This window comes from Vulpes vulpes, chromosome 15 (assembly GCF_048418805.1).
Source record: "Vulpes vulpes isolate BD-2025 chromosome 15, VulVul3, whole genome shotgun sequence".
Lineage (NCBI taxonomy): Eukaryota > Metazoa > Chordata > Mammalia > Carnivora > Canidae > Vulpes > Vulpes vulpes.
The window spans coordinates 90,112,212-90,132,752 of NC_132794.1; the positions used below are offsets into that span (position 1 = coordinate 90,112,212).

At 41.9% G+C, this 20,541-nt stretch overlaps 1 protein-coding gene across 2 annotated transcripts in view; it reads left to right on the top strand.

Annotated features, from left to right (window-relative positions):
* ABCC2 (ATP binding cassette subfamily C member 2) overlaps positions 1-20,180 on the top strand; it is a 63,247-nt gene extending 43,067 nt beyond the window's left edge. For both annotated transcript variants that reach the window (XM_025991919.2, XM_072739753.1), the window contains 13 exons: positions 4,141-4,264; positions 4,529-4,664; positions 5,361-5,580; positions 5,723-5,877; positions 8,721-8,876; positions 10,343-10,542; positions 11,895-12,021; positions 13,891-13,992; positions 14,421-14,564; positions 15,433-15,591; positions 16,580-16,746; positions 18,512-18,706; positions 19,391-20,180. In XM_025991919.2, coding sequence (XP_025847704.1) covers positions 4,141-4,264; positions 4,529-4,664; positions 5,361-5,580; positions 5,723-5,877; positions 8,721-8,876; positions 10,343-10,542; positions 11,895-12,021; positions 13,891-13,992; positions 14,421-14,564; positions 15,433-15,591; positions 16,580-16,746; positions 18,512-18,706; positions 19,391-19,520 — 2,015 coding nt within the window. In that variant the 3' untranslated portion in view covers positions 19,521-20,180. The remainder of the gene's footprint in view (positions 1-4,140; positions 4,265-4,528; positions 4,665-5,360; positions 5,581-5,722; positions 5,878-8,720; positions 8,877-10,342; positions 10,543-11,894; positions 12,022-13,890; positions 13,993-14,420; positions 14,565-15,432; positions 15,592-16,579; positions 16,747-18,511; positions 18,707-19,390) is intronic.
* Positions 20,181-20,541: the final 361 nt, after the last annotated feature.

Sequence of the window (20,541 nt, forward strand, 5' to 3'; positions counted from 1 at the left end):
TTTTTTTTTTTTGCCATGATCTGAGTTTCTGCATTCTGTTATAAACCCCCATGGGTAGACGGCCCCTTTAAAGAATCTTGTCCTTTATGTACGAAGATCAGTTTGCAAAACCACTCATCAAGCCTTGTTCTGGTAAACACTATTTCTGAGCAATGCCTGGCATGCTGTTGTTGTTGGTTCTGGGATTCAAGGTATGGACCATGACATGAAGGGAAGGGAAGGGCAACAGGGCAAGGTGACCTGTATCAATAACTGGTTTGGTGTATTAGTTTCTTAACTGGCTGCCATAACAAAACACTACAAACTGAGTGGCTTAAACAAGACAATTATTTTCTCATGGTTCTGGAGACTGGAAGTCCAAAATCAAGGTTCTGAAGGTGATGGAGAAGGACATGTTCCAGGCTTCTCTCCTACCTTCTGGACGTTTATTGGCAATCTTTGACATTTTTGGCTTACAGACATCACACTGCTCTCTGTCTTCATCTTCATGTGGTATCCTCCCCTGTGTGAGTCTGTGTTCAAATTTGTCCTTTGTAGAAGGACATCAGATATTATGGATTAGGGGTCCATCCCACTCTAGTCTGACCTCTTCTTAACTAATTACATCTACAATGAGCCTATTTCCAAATAAAGTCACATTCTGAGGTAGTGCAGGTTAGGATTTCAATGTATGAATTTGGTGGGGGACACAATCCAATCTATCACATTCCTCTGACATACATAACCAAATTCATATCTTTCTCATGTGCAAAATGTATTCACCCCATCCCAACATCCCCAATGTCTTATATCATCCCAGTATCATCTTGAAATCTAAAATCTCATCTAAATGTCAATTCAAAGTCCCAAATTTCATCATCTAACTCACTCAAATCAGTTGTGGCTGAGACTTGGAGTCTTGGGGTAGGATACCTCTCCATCTGTCAAACTGTAAAGTCAGACCAGTTATCTGCTTCAATAGTAAGAAAGGCATTAGGGTAGACATTCCCATTCTAAAAGGGAAAAATCAGAAGGGAAAAAAGGGGGTTATGAAACCAAAGCAAATGCAAAATCTAGCAGGGCAAATTCCACCAGATTTTAAGGTTTGATAATGATCTTGTTTGGCCTGATGCTGTCTGTTGTTTAGGCTCAAAGTGGGCTGGTGGTTTCAACCCCTCTGGAACTGAGGAGTAGCCAACCCCAGGGTCATTTTTCCCTTGTCTTGAAGGATAACACATGTTCACAGCTGGAGGGCTCTATTAGTGCATTTTCTGTCTGTAGAATCCTAGAAGTGTGGGGCACCTAGGTGGCTCAGTAGTTGAGCATCTGCCTTTGCTTCTGGTCGTGATCCCGGGGTCCTGAGATGGAGTCCTGTCTCTGCCTATGTCTGCCTCTCTCTCTGTGTCTCCCATGAATGGATAAATAAAATCTTAAAAAAAAAATAAAAAGAATCCTAGAAGTCTGACAGTGGTCCTTCATTTCATCCTGTCTCCCCTCTGGTCCAAGCTTATGGCATTTCTGCTAAGATGGCTGATGGGAGTAAGTCACAATGCCCAATCTCTTTAGTAAAGAGATTGTACTTTTAGTTATTGTACTTTTCTAGAATTTCTATTTTTCTATTTTTCTTTTTATATTTGATCTCCTTATTGATGTTCTCTACTTAATGAGAACTCATTCTCATACTTTAGATCTTTAGACATGGTTACCTTTTGTTCTTTGAACGTACTTAAAATAGTAATTTAAAGTCTTTCTCTAGAAGTTCCTGGGTGGCTCAGTGGTTGAGCATCTGCCTTCAGCTCCGGGTGTGATCCTGAGGTCCTGGGATCAACCTGCATCGGGCTAAATAAAATCTTTAAAAAGTCTTTCTCTATAAGTCCAATGTCTGCGCTTCCCTGAGTACAGTTTCTGTTGACTGTATATACATTTTTTCCCTGTATATGGCCTTATGTTTTCTTGCTTTGTATGTCTCATATTTTTTTGTTAGAAACTGGCCACTTTATCTTTTTTTTTTTTTTAAGATTTTTATTTCTTTATTTATGAGAGAGACAGAGAGGCAGAGACATAAGCAGAGGGAGAAGCAGGCTCCCTGCTGGGAGCCCAATGTGGCACTCGATCCCATGACCTGGGGATCATGACCAGATCCAAAGGCAGACACTCAACCACTGAGCCACCCAGGTATCCTAAAAACTGTCACTTTAAATAATATAACTCTGGAAATAAGATTTCTCTCGTCTCCTTCCATTTCTAGGGTTTGTTGCTCTAGTTCCTCCTGTTGAGTTTCCTGAACTAATTCTTATTAAATCTGTAGTCTTTGTCAGATGTGGCCATGGAAATCTCTGCTTGGTTGGTCAACTAATGATTGGGCAGAGATTTCCTTAAGGGTCTGGAACCAATAAGTCACTCAGTTTTTTCTGAGAGGCCTTGTGTGTGCAGGTGCATAGTGGGAGGGAAGGCATGTCCTCAACACTCCAGCAGGCAGTTCACAAGTCTGTTTCACCTTTTGTTTCCTGCTTGCCAGATCCTTGACGGTTAGTCAGGCATAAGAGAATAGGGCCTTCTCAAGTCTTGAGCATGTGCACAGCCCTACCTGTGTGTATGGTATTCTAGATTGTCAGGAATACCTTAAAAATATCAAAGCTCTCCCTAAGGATATCTTCTTCCCCAGCTTTTCCTTTCAAGTTTTTGTTTAGCTTCTTTTTTGCTCCAACTGTTATCATCACCTCAGGCAGCTGTGAAGTTAAACAATGGCTGCTGATTATTTAAGCTAGCTCCAAGTCCGATCCAGTAAAGATAAGCCCTGTGATTGGGGTTTTCTAGAGAACTGCCAGACAGGTCAAATAATGACAATTCTCTAGGGATTGAAACTGGTAACCAAAGGGTTAACAGGACTAGTAATCACAACTGCAACTTTTTACCCAGGCCTTTTTCATTTGCCTTTAAATTTCCCTGACTCTCCTTTGGGGAGTCCTATTTGAGGCTTGTTCTCTTTTCTCCTCATTTGGCTTTCTCTTGAATAAACCCTTTCCTTGCTGAGTAATCAATATCTCAGTGATTGTCTTTGCTGTGCCATTGTCAGACTTCAGTATGGTGCCAGGATGAGGCTTTGGGAGTGTTTTGAACACCTTCTGTTCCTTCCAGCAGTTAGGCTGCTGATTTTATTTTATTTTATTTTATTTTATTTTATTTTATTTTATTTTATTTTATTTTATTTTAGTTACTATGTTTGTGAGGTTGTTAGTATTCTAGGCTACAGCAGATCTGAGGGGAGGGGGGATGGGAATGAGGTAAAGTATCACAAAACTTATCGTTTTTACTGAGACTTCACCATTTTTCTTAAATAAATGTTCCTTGGGTTGTTGCCAGACTTGGGTTAATTTCAGAGTATAAAGTTGATTTTAACAATATTTTGCCATTGCTTTTATGGAGTTATCAATTTCCAGAGGTCCTTACCATTGCTACTGATGCCCAGGCTGTTTTACGCTTTATTTTCAATTTTTAAAATTTCCTTCTTATTTGCAGGGTATGTTTTTTTTTTTTTTTTTTTTTTTAATGTTTTAAACTCAGTGTTGCCTCGGGGGCTCTGTCAGTTAAGCATCTAACTCTTGACTTCGACTCTGGTTATGATCTCCGGGTTGTGGGATCAAGTCTCATGATCTGCTCCATGCTGGGCATGGGGCCTGCTTGACATTCTCTCTCTCTCTCTCTCTCTCTCTCTCTGCCGCCCCCTCTCGAAAAGGAAAAGAAAAAAATAAAAAATGTTTTAAATTCATAAAACTTTGTTAAGTTATTTGAAATTCAAGAAGAGCATGTTTAATTTACACTTACCTTTTTAGTCAATTCTGGGAATTAGGACTCTCCTGCTTATCTAGTATAACCCTTAAAAAGTTTTTTCTTGCTGCAAAGAAACTGAGAAGCTTCTGGGAATATTTCTCTCCTCTTGACCATTTCTCTCCTACTAGAAACTCCTCTCTCCCTTATCCTGATATTTTTCAATGAGAAGATGTACTAATAAGTGATATTTCTGGAGCACAGCATACCAGACTGTGTGTACATCTGGGCTCTCTTGCTGCGGGGCCAGCAAGATCAGAAAAGAATTCTCCTTGTTCATAGAACTTTGCATCTCTGTGTCACAGTCTTCCTAACCTTTGATGTGTCTCCTAGTCAACGAGGACAGTGAAGAAGATGATGACTGTGGGCTGATGCCCAGTGTGGAGGAAATCCCTGAGGATGTGGCCTCCTTGACCATGAAAAGAGAGAACAGCCTTCATCGAACACTTAGTCGCAGGTTGGTCATCTCCTCAGCCTGCAGCCCTTGTCACTTCCATGTTTCCACTTGATTGTTCTTTTTCTCTGTGGACTTTTCCTGAAGTGGTGGGTATCAGGGACACTCCCAGCTCTTCATTTGTTTCTTTGAATGGAGAAGAAGGGTGGGGTGGGGTGTTTCCCTACAGCCATCTGTTCTGGAATGCTTTTCTATGTAAGAAGAGAGGCTGACATGTAGGGATGCACCTGCATGCTCACGAATGCTTCCCCTCTCTCCATTGCTCAGTTCCAGGTCCAGGAGCAGACATCAGAAATCCCTAAGAAACTCTTTGAAAACCCGGAATGTGAACACTCTGAAGGAGGAGGAGGAACCAGTGAAAGGACAAAAACTAATTAAGAAGGAATTCATACAAACTGGAAAGGTGAACAGCACAATAAAAAAAAAAAAGTACTGTTTGATATGACACAAGTCTTGGGATCTGAACATTTTAAAGTTTGATAACTTGAATATGCATCTACAGGAGAGATATGTGTTGTGTGCTTTGCAAATCTCAAAATTTGTCATTGAAATGTCAGCAGAGGCTTTGGGCTTTCTATCAAATCCTATTTCCAAGAGTGACAGGTGTCCTGTGAATATCCACATACCACATTTCATGAGCAGTTCCATTCTAATGTGTGGAGAGAACAACAGAACTGCTGTGAGATGCAATGCTTGGAGCCAGAGAATGCTAATAAATCAATCTGGGAGCACATGGTTCAAATTAATAAAACTTAAGACCTTGGTTTTAACTTAAATCCACATTAATAAAAACAAATGCCAAGGTCTGCAGTATAAACTCCGTTCCACTCTGTTGTGTGTTTGATGTGCCCCACTGTTTTTTATCTTTCTCCTTCAATTACATCTAGAAGTTCCTTAATAATGTGATGTTATTTACCTGTGCTGTATTTCAGCCTCAGTTATTATGCTGGCCCAAAGCAGAAATAGACCACAGATTACCAAATTTTGCTACCTGCTATCCACTTTTCCAGGGTCTCCACTCCCCCTTGTGATTGGTATTCTAGATAATTCCTCCCCCAAAGCTATCAGGATTTCTAATACTGAGGTTGGGGCTTTCCAGGTGAAGTTCTCCATCTACCTGAAGTACCTACGAGCAATAGGATGGTATTTGATATTCCTCATCATTTTTGCTTATGTGATCAATTCTGTGGCTTATATTGGATCCAACCTCTGGCTCAGTGCTTGGACCAATGACTCTAAAGCCTTTAATGGCACTAACTATCCAGCCTCTCAGAGGGACATGAGAATTGGCGTCTATGGAGTTCTGGGATTAGCTCAAGGTATGTCAGATGGCTATGACAGCCACCTCTTACAGAATCTGTCTAGTCTATGTACTTTGCCTAGACTCGGGGGAAAAAATTGCCACTGTGTCCTTGGCACAGGTCCTGTGCATTGTGCTGACTAAATTGGTTCCATTTCTAGGTGTGTTTGTGCTCATGGCAAATCTCTTGAGTGCCCATGGTTCCACCCATGCATCAAACATCCTTCACAGGCAACTGCTAAGCAACATCCTTCAAGCTCCCATGAGTTTTTTTGACACAACACCCACAGGTCGGATTGTGAACAGGTTTGCTGGTGTAAGTATCTAAACAACTATATGATGTGTTTTTATGCTGAGGATCTTTTCATTCTGACAGGAACAGAATTCTCCTGTCCCTCCATGCAACACTGTGCAGTTACAGTTCTTTTGTCCACTTAGTATTTATGGAGTACCTTGTGTGAGGTTCCAAGGATCCTGGGGATACAGGGATGGAAAGCTCTGGCCCTTTAAGAAGCTCACCATCTAATGAAGGAGACTAAAAGGAATAAAGGAGTATGAAAGAATACAACAAAACCAATAACAAGGGGATCCCTGGGTGCGTAGTGGTTTGGCGCCTGCCTTTGGCCCAGGGCGCGATCCTGGAGACCCGGGATCGAATCCCACGTCGGGCTCCCGGTGCATGGAGCCTGCTTCTCCCTCTGCCTGTGTCTCTGCCTCTCTCTCTCTCTCTCTCTCTCTATGTGTGTGTGTGTGTGTGACTATCATAAATAAATAAAGAAAAAAAATATTTAAAAAAAACAATAACAATGATGTGTATAGAGTGGTGTTCTGGGAGTACAAACATGGCTGAAAAAAGAGGTACTAGCTCCGCCCAGGTGACAAGGTAGGAATGTCAGAAAACATGAGACTTAAGTCATAAAGGAATTTAGCCAGGTTGATGGTGGAGTAGGGGTTTGGTGGTAGAAACAAAGTGATAAAGGTTGTTCTGTAGAGGGAAAAACACCAGTAAAAGCACAATCACTAGCTATGATGGTGAATAAAAGGGAAAACAGGATAACCCTTCACTTGGTCTCTGCTCCCCTTCTGCTTCTCTCTTTGATACTTTAAGTAAATTAGGCCTGGACTATGAAAGAGAGCCACCTATAATTTTAGTTAGGCTATAAAGCATTGCTTCCATGTACTACAGATCCTGGAACCCTTAGTATTCATTTATCCAACAGCATTTATTGAGTATCTGACAGGAGCCAAGGACCGTAGTTGGCACTGGGATGCTTAATAAATGTTAAGATCATAGATGGCTCTCTTCCAAGGGCCAGACTGAACTCATGGATTCTTAATGCCTACGAGATAGAAATTTTAGGAACAGAGGCAGAAACCAAGTAATTCTGAATAACAGCTGTCATCAGCACAGTTTCAGTCCTCTGTTTGTAGAAGAGAGAGTACATTTTTTAAAGTCTCTGAGCAGCTACAGACTCTTGTGTTTGGTCTTGAAGCAGACAGAAGAAAGGCCAGCCCACAGCCAGGTCTGGGAACATGGTGGCTGCTCCAAAGGTGAGCAAGTTCACTGGTCTCCATTTATCACTTTCCTCTAGGACAAAAATGATGACAAAAATGAGCATGATGTCATAGGAGACAACTTCAGTGGGTTTTCTGCTCTTCAATAGAACCTTAAAAAGCATACAGTTTTAGATGGGGAGATTCTCACAGGAATTTTGCAAAAATTACACACTCTTTTCTGATGTAATATTATAATTTTTTGAAAAAGAACACAGTTCTTACTGTGAGTTAGGCAACTGTCATATTTTGCTAACTGCTTCTGCATGAAAAAGGAAACAGTCATTGATTATATGGTGAGTTTTGTGGGGGAAGGTGGCTCACACCTATATAGGAGAGTTTGATTTAGAATCCTCTAGGATTGATGGCTGAACCCTTAAGAGGTGAAGGGAGGGGGTGGAAGAAAGAAAGATGGAGAATCTGTGCCAGGTAAGGGCCAAAAGTAAAGTATAATGACCTGATAGCTGGTGAGGATTTCTTTTTTCTACAAATCCTGGATATATAGTTATTTGCATTCTGCTATGACTTTGGGAAGGCAAATTAGACTCAGGTCAGGAGTCATTCCGGACTCTCTTGGGAAACTGTTATCCCTTACCCAGTTTGGGACACTCCAGAGATATTTTGAACTCACCTTGATACTCACATATTATTAACTCTAGAATCAGCATAATCTAAGAAATAATCAGGTAAGGGAAACCCAAAGTTTAAGTCAGGCTTCCTAAGTATACTAAACTATTATCCATTCACTCATCCATTTATTCATTTGCTTGTTTATTCATTTATTCAGCATGACATGAAACTTATATGGCAGTAAGACCCATTTTTCACCTCCGGTTTATGTGGTTAGAACACTAGCTAGGCAAGAGTCACATTCAAACTCCACTTCCCACTTTACTTGAAGCTCTATGCTCAACAGAGAAAACAACTTCCCAAGTAGAGGATGGTTCCTCAGTCAAGGGTGGATGTCAGGGCTTCAAACAAATTGAATCCTAGTTGTGTACCAGGTTCTATTTAGGTACTCAGTAGAATTAGGACCTGTGCACAGTTAGATTAATTGAATTGACTTGGTTATAGGAAGATTTACCTGTAAGGCTCTATTAGCTTGCAATGTTATGAGTGGTTTATTATTTTTAAAGATTTTATTTATTTATTCATGGAAGAGAGAGAGAGAGAGGCAGAGACACAGGCAGAGGGAGAAGCAGGCTCCATGCAGGGAGCCCCATGTAGGACTCCATCCCAGGACTCTGGGATCACACCCTGGGCTGAAGGCGGGGCTAACCGCTGAGCCACCGGGGCTGCCCTATGAGTGGTCTAATAACTTTGACACATGAGAATCTCACTGAGAGAGTGCAAACCTTTACCAAGTCTATTGAAAAAGGTGAAGGTGGAAGGTGACTTCCATTTCTGTTTAGATGAAGAAATTACAGAAACGAGATTGGTTATTGGGAGGAGCAGAAGAGTGTATTGCCAATGAATACCATGAAATGATTAAATGAGGGAGTCACTGGGAGCCCAGACCCAAACAAATTCCCTGCTGGAATCAGGAAGATGGAAAATGGCATAGGAATCCATTAGTATACCAGTCTTCTAATTATGTGTTCCTAGGATATTTCCACAGTGGATGACACCCTCCCCCAATCCTTGCGCAGCTGGATATTGTGTTTCCTGGGAATAATCAGCACTCTTGTCATGATCTGCACGGCCACTCCAGTCTTCATCATCGTCATCATTCCTCTTGGCATTATTTATGTGTCTATTCAGGTAGGTTTGGAAATAGCTTGGTCTCCTTTCCTCCCTACTTACAAAAGCCCTGTCTCCTTCCTGAGAACCTTCTCTTTTGTTTATTACTAGTCACTCAGTCCTCTCCAGAATCTTTGTCATTTAGTCTTATATTGATATACCTAGGAGCCCATAGACTGCTATCTGAAGCTCAAGTGTCAGCACCAATTGATATATGGTTCATAGCAAATCTCACCTTAGCTGCTGCCCCCCTGAAGCTTACATGGGGCAGATTTATGTTTGGATCCAAGACTACCTGAGGTTGGCTCTGGACAGTCTTGAAGTTCTGTAAGATTCCCCATAATGGTTAGGTCATTGGTTCCTTCTAGAAAGGTTGTGCTATGCTGCTTCCTTGATTGGCTTAGGCTTATCTGCTGGGAGATGTCTCTTGGCAGGAGCTAGATCTCTTTTCACTTCAGGGCAGTTCTAGTTTTACTGGAGCGTCTATGGATCACTTAGGCTCAATGCCAATATACCCTTAAGGGAACAGGGAGCTTGAAAGCCAAGACTCACAGAAAAACTAGAGCTAGTGGAAGGGACTCCATGCTCATATTAAAAACTGTTGAGAGGAGCTACGGAGATAATTCTTAAGGCATGAACTGTTCACCTTGGAAAAACAATTCTGAAAAACTTGTGATCAGGGGCAACCTTGTGGCCTATGGTAAGGTGACACCCCCTGGTATTTGTGTTAAGTTCCTCAGGCATATTGTTATCTCAATAATAACCTCTCAGCTGTTAATAACAAACCAACTAATAAGAAGCAGGATATTTAAGGAGACTTCCAGGTATAACATTTTGAATTCTGATTCTCAAGTCCCCAGCTTTTTCCTGGTTTCAACAAATCCTCACAGAAACTAGTAGCACCAAAGAAGCTCATTCCACTGAACCTCATCCTTCAACCCTTGTCTCAAAGTCCATCTGCACACTCTATTACATTTAGTTCTAGTTCTTAGACCCTCAACATTCCACACATTTCCAGAACTATCTTTATCTTCACACACCATTGAAGCACGGTTTGGTCACTTACTTGACTCTGTTCAATTTTTATTTAAACCTCAGGATATGTTTCTCTGGCCACTTCCTACCCATCTTTACTTTCCACGCCCCTTGGGTCCCAGCTGCAATTTACAAAATCCATTTGGAGACCATTTTTCTAGCTGCTACAAAAACCATTGGTTGGACAATATATGCAGATTCTTGGGAGAATATGGATTTGGCTGACAAAATTTCTCATGTGGTTATAATCTCCTCACTTTCATTGTCTTCTGTTCCCCACCACCCTCTTCCTTTGGGCCTCTCTCATCATTGCTCTAGCCAGAGGTGAGGCTGGAGGCTTCTGTCCCGTTCAGATGTGGACTGTGGCCATCAAGGTGAAGGATGCTGGGGCAGGAGGAGATATCACATATATGACATAATTATATGACTAACTCTTTACTTTTGGGGTCCAGATATTTTATGTGGCTACTTCCCGCCAGCTGAAACGTCTAGACTCTGTCACCAGGTCCCCAATTTACTCTCACTTCAGTGAGACAGTGTCAGGTTTGTCCGTCATCCGTGCCTTTGAGCATCAGCAAAGATTTCTGAAACACAATGAAGTGGGGATTGACACCAACCAGAAATGTGTCTTTTCCTGGATTGTCTCCAACAGGTGAGGTTGCTTCTGGGTATTTACCCAAAAATGTGCCTTGGGGTTCTACATGGTTGACATTAGCTGTAGGAGGGCAGGTGTACCAGTGATGTGAATTTCACTGTGGCCAAACATGCCTGTCATGTAAATAGAAGAAAGTATGGACTTTGGAGTCAGAGACTGGGTCCTTTGCCTACTCTGCTATATACCAAGCTATGCAAAATGCCTTGACCTTCTAAGGAAAAAATCTCAGTTTTTGTTTGTTTTTACAATGACTAGAACATAGTCCGTATCATAGAGTTATGGTGGAAGTCAAATGACATCTATAAGCATTTGGTATCCCAAGTACTGAACAAATGCTGGGTGAACTGGACATTTGTAGTTGACTTTCCCTGAATGGATGTGATATTCTCCATAGGCAGGATGCTCTTTGTAGGGTGGCAAAAGAAACCAAGGTTGAGGGAGGAAACGATGGAATTTTTAGGTAAAACTAGTGATGACAGAAATGGAAAGCTCATATCCTATGAGTTGAATCCCTGAGTAGGGTGAGCATTCTTCATTTCTGAAGCATTATTAGACCTTGGCAAGAAGTGGTACATCCTTGAAGGAGGAAGGTCTTTCTCAGGAAGTGAAAATTCTTGAGTGGCTTCCACATTGTCTTGAAGTGTCAAGGGCAGACTAATGATGCTCAGTATTATCTGGAAACGTGGAGAGTTCTGGGCTCTGATTGTAAAGATACTTTATTAGATACTTTCCAAGAAAGAAAAAATAAAATAATGAAATCAGAGTACATTGAACCTTCATGTAGTGCTTACTTTCTAAGCTTACAAATGGATTCTCATCATTGTTCGCCCTACCTAACCAAAAGAAATCACTTAGAACATTTGTTAAAAATACAGATTCCTGGGATGCCTGGCTGGCTCAGTTGGTAGAGCATGCCACTTGATCTTGGGGTTGTGTGTTTGAGCCCCATATTAGGGGCAGAGTTTATTTTTTTAAAATGTGAATTTCTAAACTCTACCCTAGCCTCCTTGAATCAATCTCCTGGGGAAGAGTCCAGGAATTTTCTTGCATGAATTTAGGTAATTTTTAACAATTACCTCAGACAATTCTTATGATTTGACAAGTATGGGAGACAATGAATCATAGGATTCCCTTAGTTTAGCAAACTTCTCTAGTACCTTTAAAATGTGGTTTATTTTCTAAAATCTAATTTAAAAGACTTTAGGAACATACAGCATTGTCAAATTGAGGCATCTTGTTGCCTACTAACTCAATCCCTCTGAGAATGTTCCGTGAACACCTCAGTTGCTGGTTAAGGTAAGGAGGTAAACATCAGTAACACCTTTTTCTCCGGTTCTGTTGCCTTACAGATGGCTTGCAGTTCGTCTGGAGCTGATTGGGAACCTGATTGTCTTCTTTTCATCCCTGATGATGGTTATTTATAAAGCTACCCTAAGTGGAGACACTGTGGGCTTTGTTCTGTCCAATGCACTTAATGTGAGTCTGAATGTTGGGAATTAAGTTAACCTACTTAAGTTGAGTCTAGAGTATACCATGGAGTTTGTGTTCTTCATTCCTTTTTAGATGGAGGGACTAGGGAAGACCGAAGTTCAAACTCTGGCTCTGTCTCTTACTAATTGTGTAACCTAGGGACATATTCCTTAACCTTTCTAAGTAGGTACCAGTGTCATCTGGAAAATGGGCAAAAATTGTGTTGCCCTTGGGAGTTAAGAAAGCAATTTGGGCTGCCTGTGTGGCATGGTTAGTCCAGCATCCAACTCTTGGTTTCGGCTCAGGTTGTGATCTCAGGGTGGTAGATGGAGCTCCATGTCAGGCTCTGTGCTGCTCAGCATGGAGTCTGCTTGGGATTCTCTCTCCTTCTCCCTCTGCCCCTCCCTATATGCTTGCACATGCTCTCTCCCTTCCCTTTCAAATGAATAAATCTTTTAAAAAAGAAAGCAATTCATGTAATTTAATCTGATAGTCTCTTTGCCTCTTTGCTTGATTCTAGTCAAAACAGAATAAATGAGTTTCTTTTCATTTTTTTAAAGTAGGCTCCATGACCAATGTGGGGCTTGAACGCACGACCCTGAGATCAAGAGTCAAATGCTTCACCAACTAAGCCAGCCAGGCATTTCAGTTTCTTTTCCATAATATAGTAGTAACAGAAGGTCTTTTGAATATCTTCTCCTATTTTTGTTTTTCTTTAATCGCGGAATAGAATTAATTCTAATAAAGAACCTAGAGTCCAATAAAACTATATAATGCATCCCCAGGATGACTAGGGTATTACATGTTAGACATTATTTCCTAGTGCCCAAGACTGTGGCTGGCACAATAAATATTCACTAAATGATACTCATTTGATGAGTCATTTGGCTATCTTTAATGGTATCTTTTGAAACCATATATTGGTTTATGTAGCTAACCAGTCAGTACTGTATGGTGCTATGTTCATTACGAATTAATAAGACTTAAGGCGATCATGGAAGGACACCCAAAAGGACTCTGTTGTTGACCAGAGGTACTCAGTTCCTTGTGCCACTGCTCTTTCATGCCCCCCACCCCTATTTTTAGGCTTTTTAACCTCAACCAGATCGGGCAAAGACAACTATTAGACTGAAAGAAACCAAGAACATTCAAATATCATGTGGTTCAACCTACACAAAGTGGCAACTCTTCTCTCCAACATCCTGTGCTCTCCCTCTTATTAACCACTATTTGCTCAACAAAAAACTCCCTGTTCTAAGTCCATGTGTGAAACAAGCTTGCATCGCAGTAATCCGGAGATTCCCTAGACTCTAGACTGCCCTAGACCATGACAATCTCTTACTGATGGTTGGATGTATTTTAGGCAGGAGTTTATTGGGGTTAAGGAGGATCGATGTGAATGCTCCACTCTGACGGTTGGGTTCTTGTTAATTGAGAGTAGAGAGAGGAGGCAGCTTTTTGGAAGGCGTTTTCCTACCCTGTGCCTTTCCTTATGCTTTCCTCATTTATAGAATGCCACCCACCACTCCTTCCACAAAGAGCATTAGTCAGGAGATTGGAATCCTGTTCCCACTCTACCAACTGCCAGCCTCTCCAACCCCAGCTTAGATGGAGTTGGAAACCACTCCAAGCTCATATTGTCTTTCATGAGAGCATCACACAGTTGAGCCCTTAATGGTCTTCCAGCCACTGGACACACTGGTCTCATCACTTCCCCCAAGGAGGTGAGGATTGTCACTAATACTTTTCCTTGCTCTCTTGAAGAGCTTGGCATAGTGCTAGGTACAGAGTAGATGCTGGACTGACCTTACAGTTTGACTAATTGAGTTGGTTTCTGAGCCAGAGATGATCCTTAGTCTTCTGGTTTTTCTGTAGATCACACAGACCCTGAACTGGCTAGTGAGGATGACGTCAGAAATAGAGACCAACATTGTGGCTGTTGAAAGAATAAATGAATACATAAAAGTGGAAAATGAGGTAAGGAGGAATTAGAAGAACCTAGAGACAAGGGGGGAAAAGTTTCTTTCAAAAGAGCCTCTTTACCCTGTCTAGAGATTTCATGTGGAGTCATAAAGGTTCTCCTAAAGTTTGCCTTACTCTAACTCAATCCAATTTCTTGACACTTAGAATAGGAAATGGTTTGGGGGGAGGTCAGGTCTTGGAATGCACCAAGTTAAATGGTGTTTTCGTTCTGGAAGTCCACAGAGCAACATCATGGAATGGGGTTTCTTTAATTGAATAGAGTAGGAGCCTTATGGAAGTACTAGACTAATTAATTCTAGTCAATGCAGATGTACACAGGTGACTGGGACACTGCTATCCTTCTAGTCTGTGACATGAGTCCTGTTGGGATTATTCAATGAGTTGCCACCCTGTAAAGCACTTTTTTGCTGTCTCTTTGTCAGGCACCCTGGGTGACTGATAAGAGACCTCCCCCAGGTTGGCCCAGCAGAGGGGAGATTCGGTTTAACAACTACCAAGTGCGGTACCGGCCTGAACTGGATCTTGTACTGAGAGGGATCACTTGTGATATTAGGAGCATGGAGAAGGTAGGTGGATCTGAAGGAAGGCCTGAATGTGGGTCCTTGTGATAAGAACACAGTTGGACATAGAGGTGGAAAGCAGCTGGACTCTGCTTTCATCATTGCGGGGAGTGAGAGAGTCAGGGCCCTTCTTCTGCCCTGGGAAGGTGTAGGGACACAGTGCCACCAGCGGAGGGCAGGATATCCACAAGGGCTCTAACAGACTCACTGGTGCTCGCACAGTGGCAGCACTATCTTCTCCTCTGGCTGATGGGGGTTCATTTCCTGTAAGGGCCATGACATGCAGAGAAGTCTGGAAGCAGCCACCCTGGGGAGGGAACGGGGAGAACAGCGATACGGAGGTGGTCCCAACAGACAGAATGACTTAGTTCTCTGGTCTGCAAAGTCCTGCACCTTCCTCTGGTGTTTCTGTTCTCTTAGGACTTGGGATCTGATATAAAAATGTAGAAATGTAAAAAAATGTAAAAAATGTAAAAAAATAAAAAGTCTGGGTAAGGATACTGAGGTCCAGCTGATGAGGTTCTCAACTGATGTGAGGCCCGATCCTTCTGTTTTCCTTACTTCTAAACAAAGATTTTTTTTCAAAAACCTATAATATCCAGTCAAAATTATAGCAACAGCTGCTGATATGTCCATTTCCAATGGTCATTGTAGTTCTGAGCAACCAACAATTGAGAAGGTAGAATGAGAAGGCATCTTTTTCTGACATCTGGGCACTTTCCCCTCCCCACCAAAACCAAAATCAGTTAAATAACTTAAAGATGAGGTAGCCAATCACTGCCTCTTTCCATCTGGGATTATGAAAGCCCCAGGCTAAATTTTTTCCCCCAGAGAAGTCCATGGTGAACTAATGTGCAAGAAACTGTATTTACAGATTGGTGTGGTGGGCAGAACAGGAGCTGGGAAGTCATCCTTGACAAATGGCCTCTTCAGAATCCTAGAGGCTGCAGGTGGTCAGATCATCATTGATGGGGTAGATATTGCTTCCATTGGGCTCCATGACCTCCGAGAAAAATTGACCATCATCCCCCAGGTGAGCTCTAGAACTTACTCTGCGCATGCAGCAGGAAACATGCATCTTCTTGATATACATTCAATTAACAATGTCATTTCTGCAGTCTACGCAGGACACCTAAGCTAGTTCCCTAAGACACATTCTCTCCAGAACCTACAAAAATAACTGGCATTTTGTGGTAATGTGCTTGTGTGACTGCCGGTATCTAACCACTAGGTGGCAGCAACATAACAGAAGTCAAATAGAGCAGATGATTATTTAGCATTTCTATAGCCCATCCTAGATTTGCAAGACCTTTGCAATCAACATTAGCAGTTTTGCCGCTGAAGCTTGAAACCATTAAGCTTTATACTCCCCCCATTTGATATGGTTAAAAGATAGGGGAGGGAATTTGCTGCAGGTTTTTGCCAGCAAACGTTTAGTGCATCAGCAAAAAAGGCTTCCCTTTGGCTTCCTCTCTGGACCCTACCAAATAAGCCTTGGAGGCTTATCGGCTGGTGGGGGGGGGGGGGGGGGGGGGGCTGGGGGGATGCAGTATGTGGGTCTTTATCAGAACCATTCCTCCTTTGTTCTTGTAGCCAAGTCTCTGGTGGTGGTTTTGGTTTGTCTGGTGTTTGCTGTTTGATGTAATCTTTTCTCCAGCTTCTTCAAAAGCTTAATAAATTCTTTGTACTGTCTCTTCCCCTGCCCACCTGCTGATTGCTCCACTTCCACACCATGAGTTTCCACTAGGGGATGTGGAATATTCCTCTTACCTTCTTAAGAGATGCAGAGGCAAATTTGGAAATCCATAAATGAATCTCAAAATGAAAAAAAAAAAAAAAACAAGAACTCCTCTCAATCCTGTGGCAGCTCCACTAGTCTGCAGTGAGGAAACTTTGCAAGAGCTTGACCACTAACTAGCTTTGCATCTCAGGCCAGTCCTGACATCTGCTTTGTCCTGGCCACAAAAACCTGCCAGACCCCTTTTTGCCATTAGCCTCACTAGCCCTCTCTTGACTTGCAGGATCCCATCCTGTTCTCTGGAAGCCTGAGGATGAATCTAGACCCTTTTAACCACTACTCAGATGAGGAGATTTGGAAGGCCTTGGAGCTGGCTCACCTCAAATCATTTGTGGCTGGCCTGCAACTGGGGTTGTCCCACGAAGTGGCAGAGGCTGGTGACAACCTTAGGTAATGTTTCATAACCCACCTTCCCTCACAGGCAGTGGGAGGAGGTGGGAGGGGGGGAGACTACTGCTCTGTTACTTGTGCTAGGTAGTATGTGGTATAGAATTACTCCAAGCCTGAGGACCTTCAGAGGGGTAGACAGGGTATGGACCATGAGCTGATGAAGCTCAGAACAGAAGGGAAGCCCAACAACCCTGGCTTCCCTTGGGAACTTGTTATAAATGCATTCTGATTCTAGACCTACTCATCAGAATCCACATTTTGGGAAGCTTCTCAGGTGATGTATGTGTACATTAAAGCTTAAGAAGTGCTTCCTAGAGCACTGATTCTTAATCAGGCTACACACTAGAATCACTTGGGGGAGATGGACCCGTTGATTCAGGGGCCCTGGTCCCTGTCCCAGGGAACACTTGTAAGCCTTGGTATAGAATGCCATCATTTGTTTTCTCTTAGCAACAGATCTAGGAACTAGCAGGACTTAAGTGTGTCTTTAGGTATATGGAAAAGTCCATTCGGTCCACAAATATGTATTGATTGTATACAAAATAATGTCATGTAGTGAATGCATAGATGTGTGAGGGGTTGTGTGGGCCCTTCTGGCAGTATGTGATATGGGGGCCTTGACACTTCTGGCTTGTGAGAACCACAAATCCTACCATCTTTTTCTGTCCATGCTGGGAGACACCTAAATTGGCATGACCAGGCCCTTGATTTCAGACCTGGGTTGGGGGTGTTGAAGCTTGCATTTCTCTGGTGAGTGATGGGAGACAGGTCATTCAGAGAGAGACAGCAGTTGAAAGCCAGACCAGCACCTTGGCAACAGCTGGACAGAGCCAGGCCAGAGTTCGGTTCAACTTAAGTACAGTTTTGCAGGGTCTCTGTTCTTATATTACAAAAGAAAACTGGAATTTCATCATGGGTGACTTCTCATCTCCTACAGAAATTTTCTTACAGAGAATTACAGAACTTTAGCCACCCTCTGTTTAATATGTTCCCTAATGGCCACAGCAGGAGAGAGCAATTAGCAGATTCCCGAATATTTCCTTCACATCATTTCCCAAAGCTTCTTTATGTAAGAGGTCCAGCCTTCATTACTGGCTTTTAGCAAATTAAAGCTATTTGCATTTTACAAGCATATTCGAATTCCACATACATTGCATCTCACACCAAGACATCATGTTCATTAGATAGCTATGTCTCTAATCAAGGCAGAAGGCCTTGAACAAATAATTAGCCTTTAGACTAGAATTACACATTAAAATAATGAATGGGTTTGCTAAGGCCCCTAAGAAATACCACTGGGGCATTCTGATGCAGTGTCACCCTATATTAATGGTGTCAGGTCAAATACTGCTGTGGTGAACTTGGTGCCATCCCATCTTATTTTAAAATTGCTATTGATGTGCTGGAATATCACCTAGTGATGCAAAGAACTGTTTCCAGGCTAGGGTTTTCCAAACTCATTAAACATAAAAATTGCCTGGGGTACTTATTAAAAATATACATCCCTAGGGTCCTCCCCATTATGCTTGGGAAGAGTGGGGCCCAGATACATGAATTTTAAAATTAACCTGTGGTAGACGAGAGTTTAGAAAACATTGTCTTAGCCTTTCCTGTTAGGTGTTCATTCTGAGGGAATTGAGTAGGGATTTCAAAAGTCTGGTTTAGAACATGAGAAGTGCACATGCGTGTGCATACATACCCCATCCCATGTGTTATGCCTTGGTTCTTCAGAGGCTAATACTCATTTTGCTCCATTGGGCTGCAGCATAGGGCAGAGGCAGCTACTGTGCCTGGCCAGGGCTCTGCTTCGGAAATCCAAGATTCTGATCATGGATGAGGCCACTGCTGCGGTGGACCTAGAGACCGATCACCTCATCCAGATGACCATCCAAAAGGAGTTCTCCCACTGCACGACTATCACCATTGCTCACAGGCTACACACCATCATGGACAGTGACAAGTGAGTGTGGGGGACAGCTTGACAGATGGGACCAAGCCCTTGAACAACACTAATAGCACTGGCCGTAGGATATCTACAGCTAAAGGTTGAACCACCCTCATTTTACTGATGAGGAAACCGAGAATTCAAGTAATTTGTCCAAAATTAAACATGAAGTTAATGAAAGCCAACTCAGTTAAGGGAACTGGACTTGAGGGTAAAATGGGCAATTGTGTGTTTACTTATTAACTGAGTTTGGGGAGGTGGCGGCCTGAGCTATGAGAGGCTGATATTAACCAGAGATCTTCTCAACTACTCAACAGCTCAACAGCTGTTCTCAACAGCTGTTCCCGAGCAAGAAGCTTTCTGACTTCTGACTAGAAGCTTTCTACTTCTTCCAACTCTGACATATTACATTAAAAATGGGGGTAACACCAGTAATCTTGGAACCTGTTTGGAGAGAATAGGCTCCCTTAAACAATATATATTTGTAAAAAAACTTCTGTAAATGGACTTATACTATATATATTCTTCTACTGCTTGACTCTTTAGCATTATATATGTTCATGCAGACAGCCATGGTTCATTCATTCTCACTGCTTTGTAGCCTCTTATCAATGAATATACCATGACTTAGTCCTGGTTGTTCTTATAAATGCCAAGATTTTAGATGCTGCTAAGACATTTCTTTCTCCTTTGTTTCAGGATAATAGTCCTAGACAATGGGAAGATTGTAGAGTATGGCAGCCCTCAAGAACTGCTGAGAAATTCGGGCCCCTTTTATTTGATGGCCAAAGAAGCTGGCATTGAAAATGTGAACAGCACATCGTTCTGACAGTAGGTCCCATGGGCTGGAAAAGGACTATAAGATCATTCCTTATTTTTTGTGAGAGATACTACACAGAAGTTTGTAAAATATACATTTTTGAAGAAGGATTATGTTATATCCAGCTACAGCGGACCACCCCCAATCTCGCTTTGATGATCCCACTTAAATTTTATCTCCTTCATACTTACCTTCCCAGAGATAACTACTAACCTGAATTTTGTGATAATGATATCCTCCTGCTTTTCATTTTAGTTTTACTACTTGGTATGTACCCTTAAACAAGATATACCTTTTTTAATTTATGTAACTGGCCTGACATACTTGACATGTTTTTCTATGGCTTTTTTTCAATATTATTTTTGAGATTTTTCCATGTTGATGCATGTAGTGAGGCTGGTTCATTCTGCACTTCTGCGGTATGGCAGTGTGTGAATATGTCATAATATGTCCATTTTAATGTTGGTCAGTAGGGTTATTTCTAGGGTTTTTTTTTTTCTCCTATTATGTATAATACTGCTAGGAACATTCTGATAACTTCTGAGATATATGTGTAAGAATTTCTTTAGGGATATAATGTAGGAATGGGGTGTATGTACCTGTTTACATGTATATACTAGGTAATGCCAACTTAGTAATGCCAATTTAATACACTTTTTGTCAATCTGATGAGTATGAATTGGTATCTCATTGAGGTTTTATGTTTCCCTGGTTGCTACTGAGGTGTCTGCTATTCTTATTCATGGTGCTTTATTTCTTTGTATGCCTTGTGAATTTTAACTAAGCTGCTCACTCTCCTTAGCCTTCAAAGAATGCTCACAGGTAAAATACTGAGTTGAACCTGAGCTCTCCTAAATGGAACTGGGAAGGCTTTTGCCTGTCACTCCGAGGCATTAACCAGAACCAATTTGAATTAAATTCTCCACTAGGAGTTTCAAACCATACAGTTAGCATGACTTCAGACCATAATTTTGGATAAGAACCAACTTGTGGTTTACAAATTCTGAAGGGAGATTCCTCCCCTTGACAT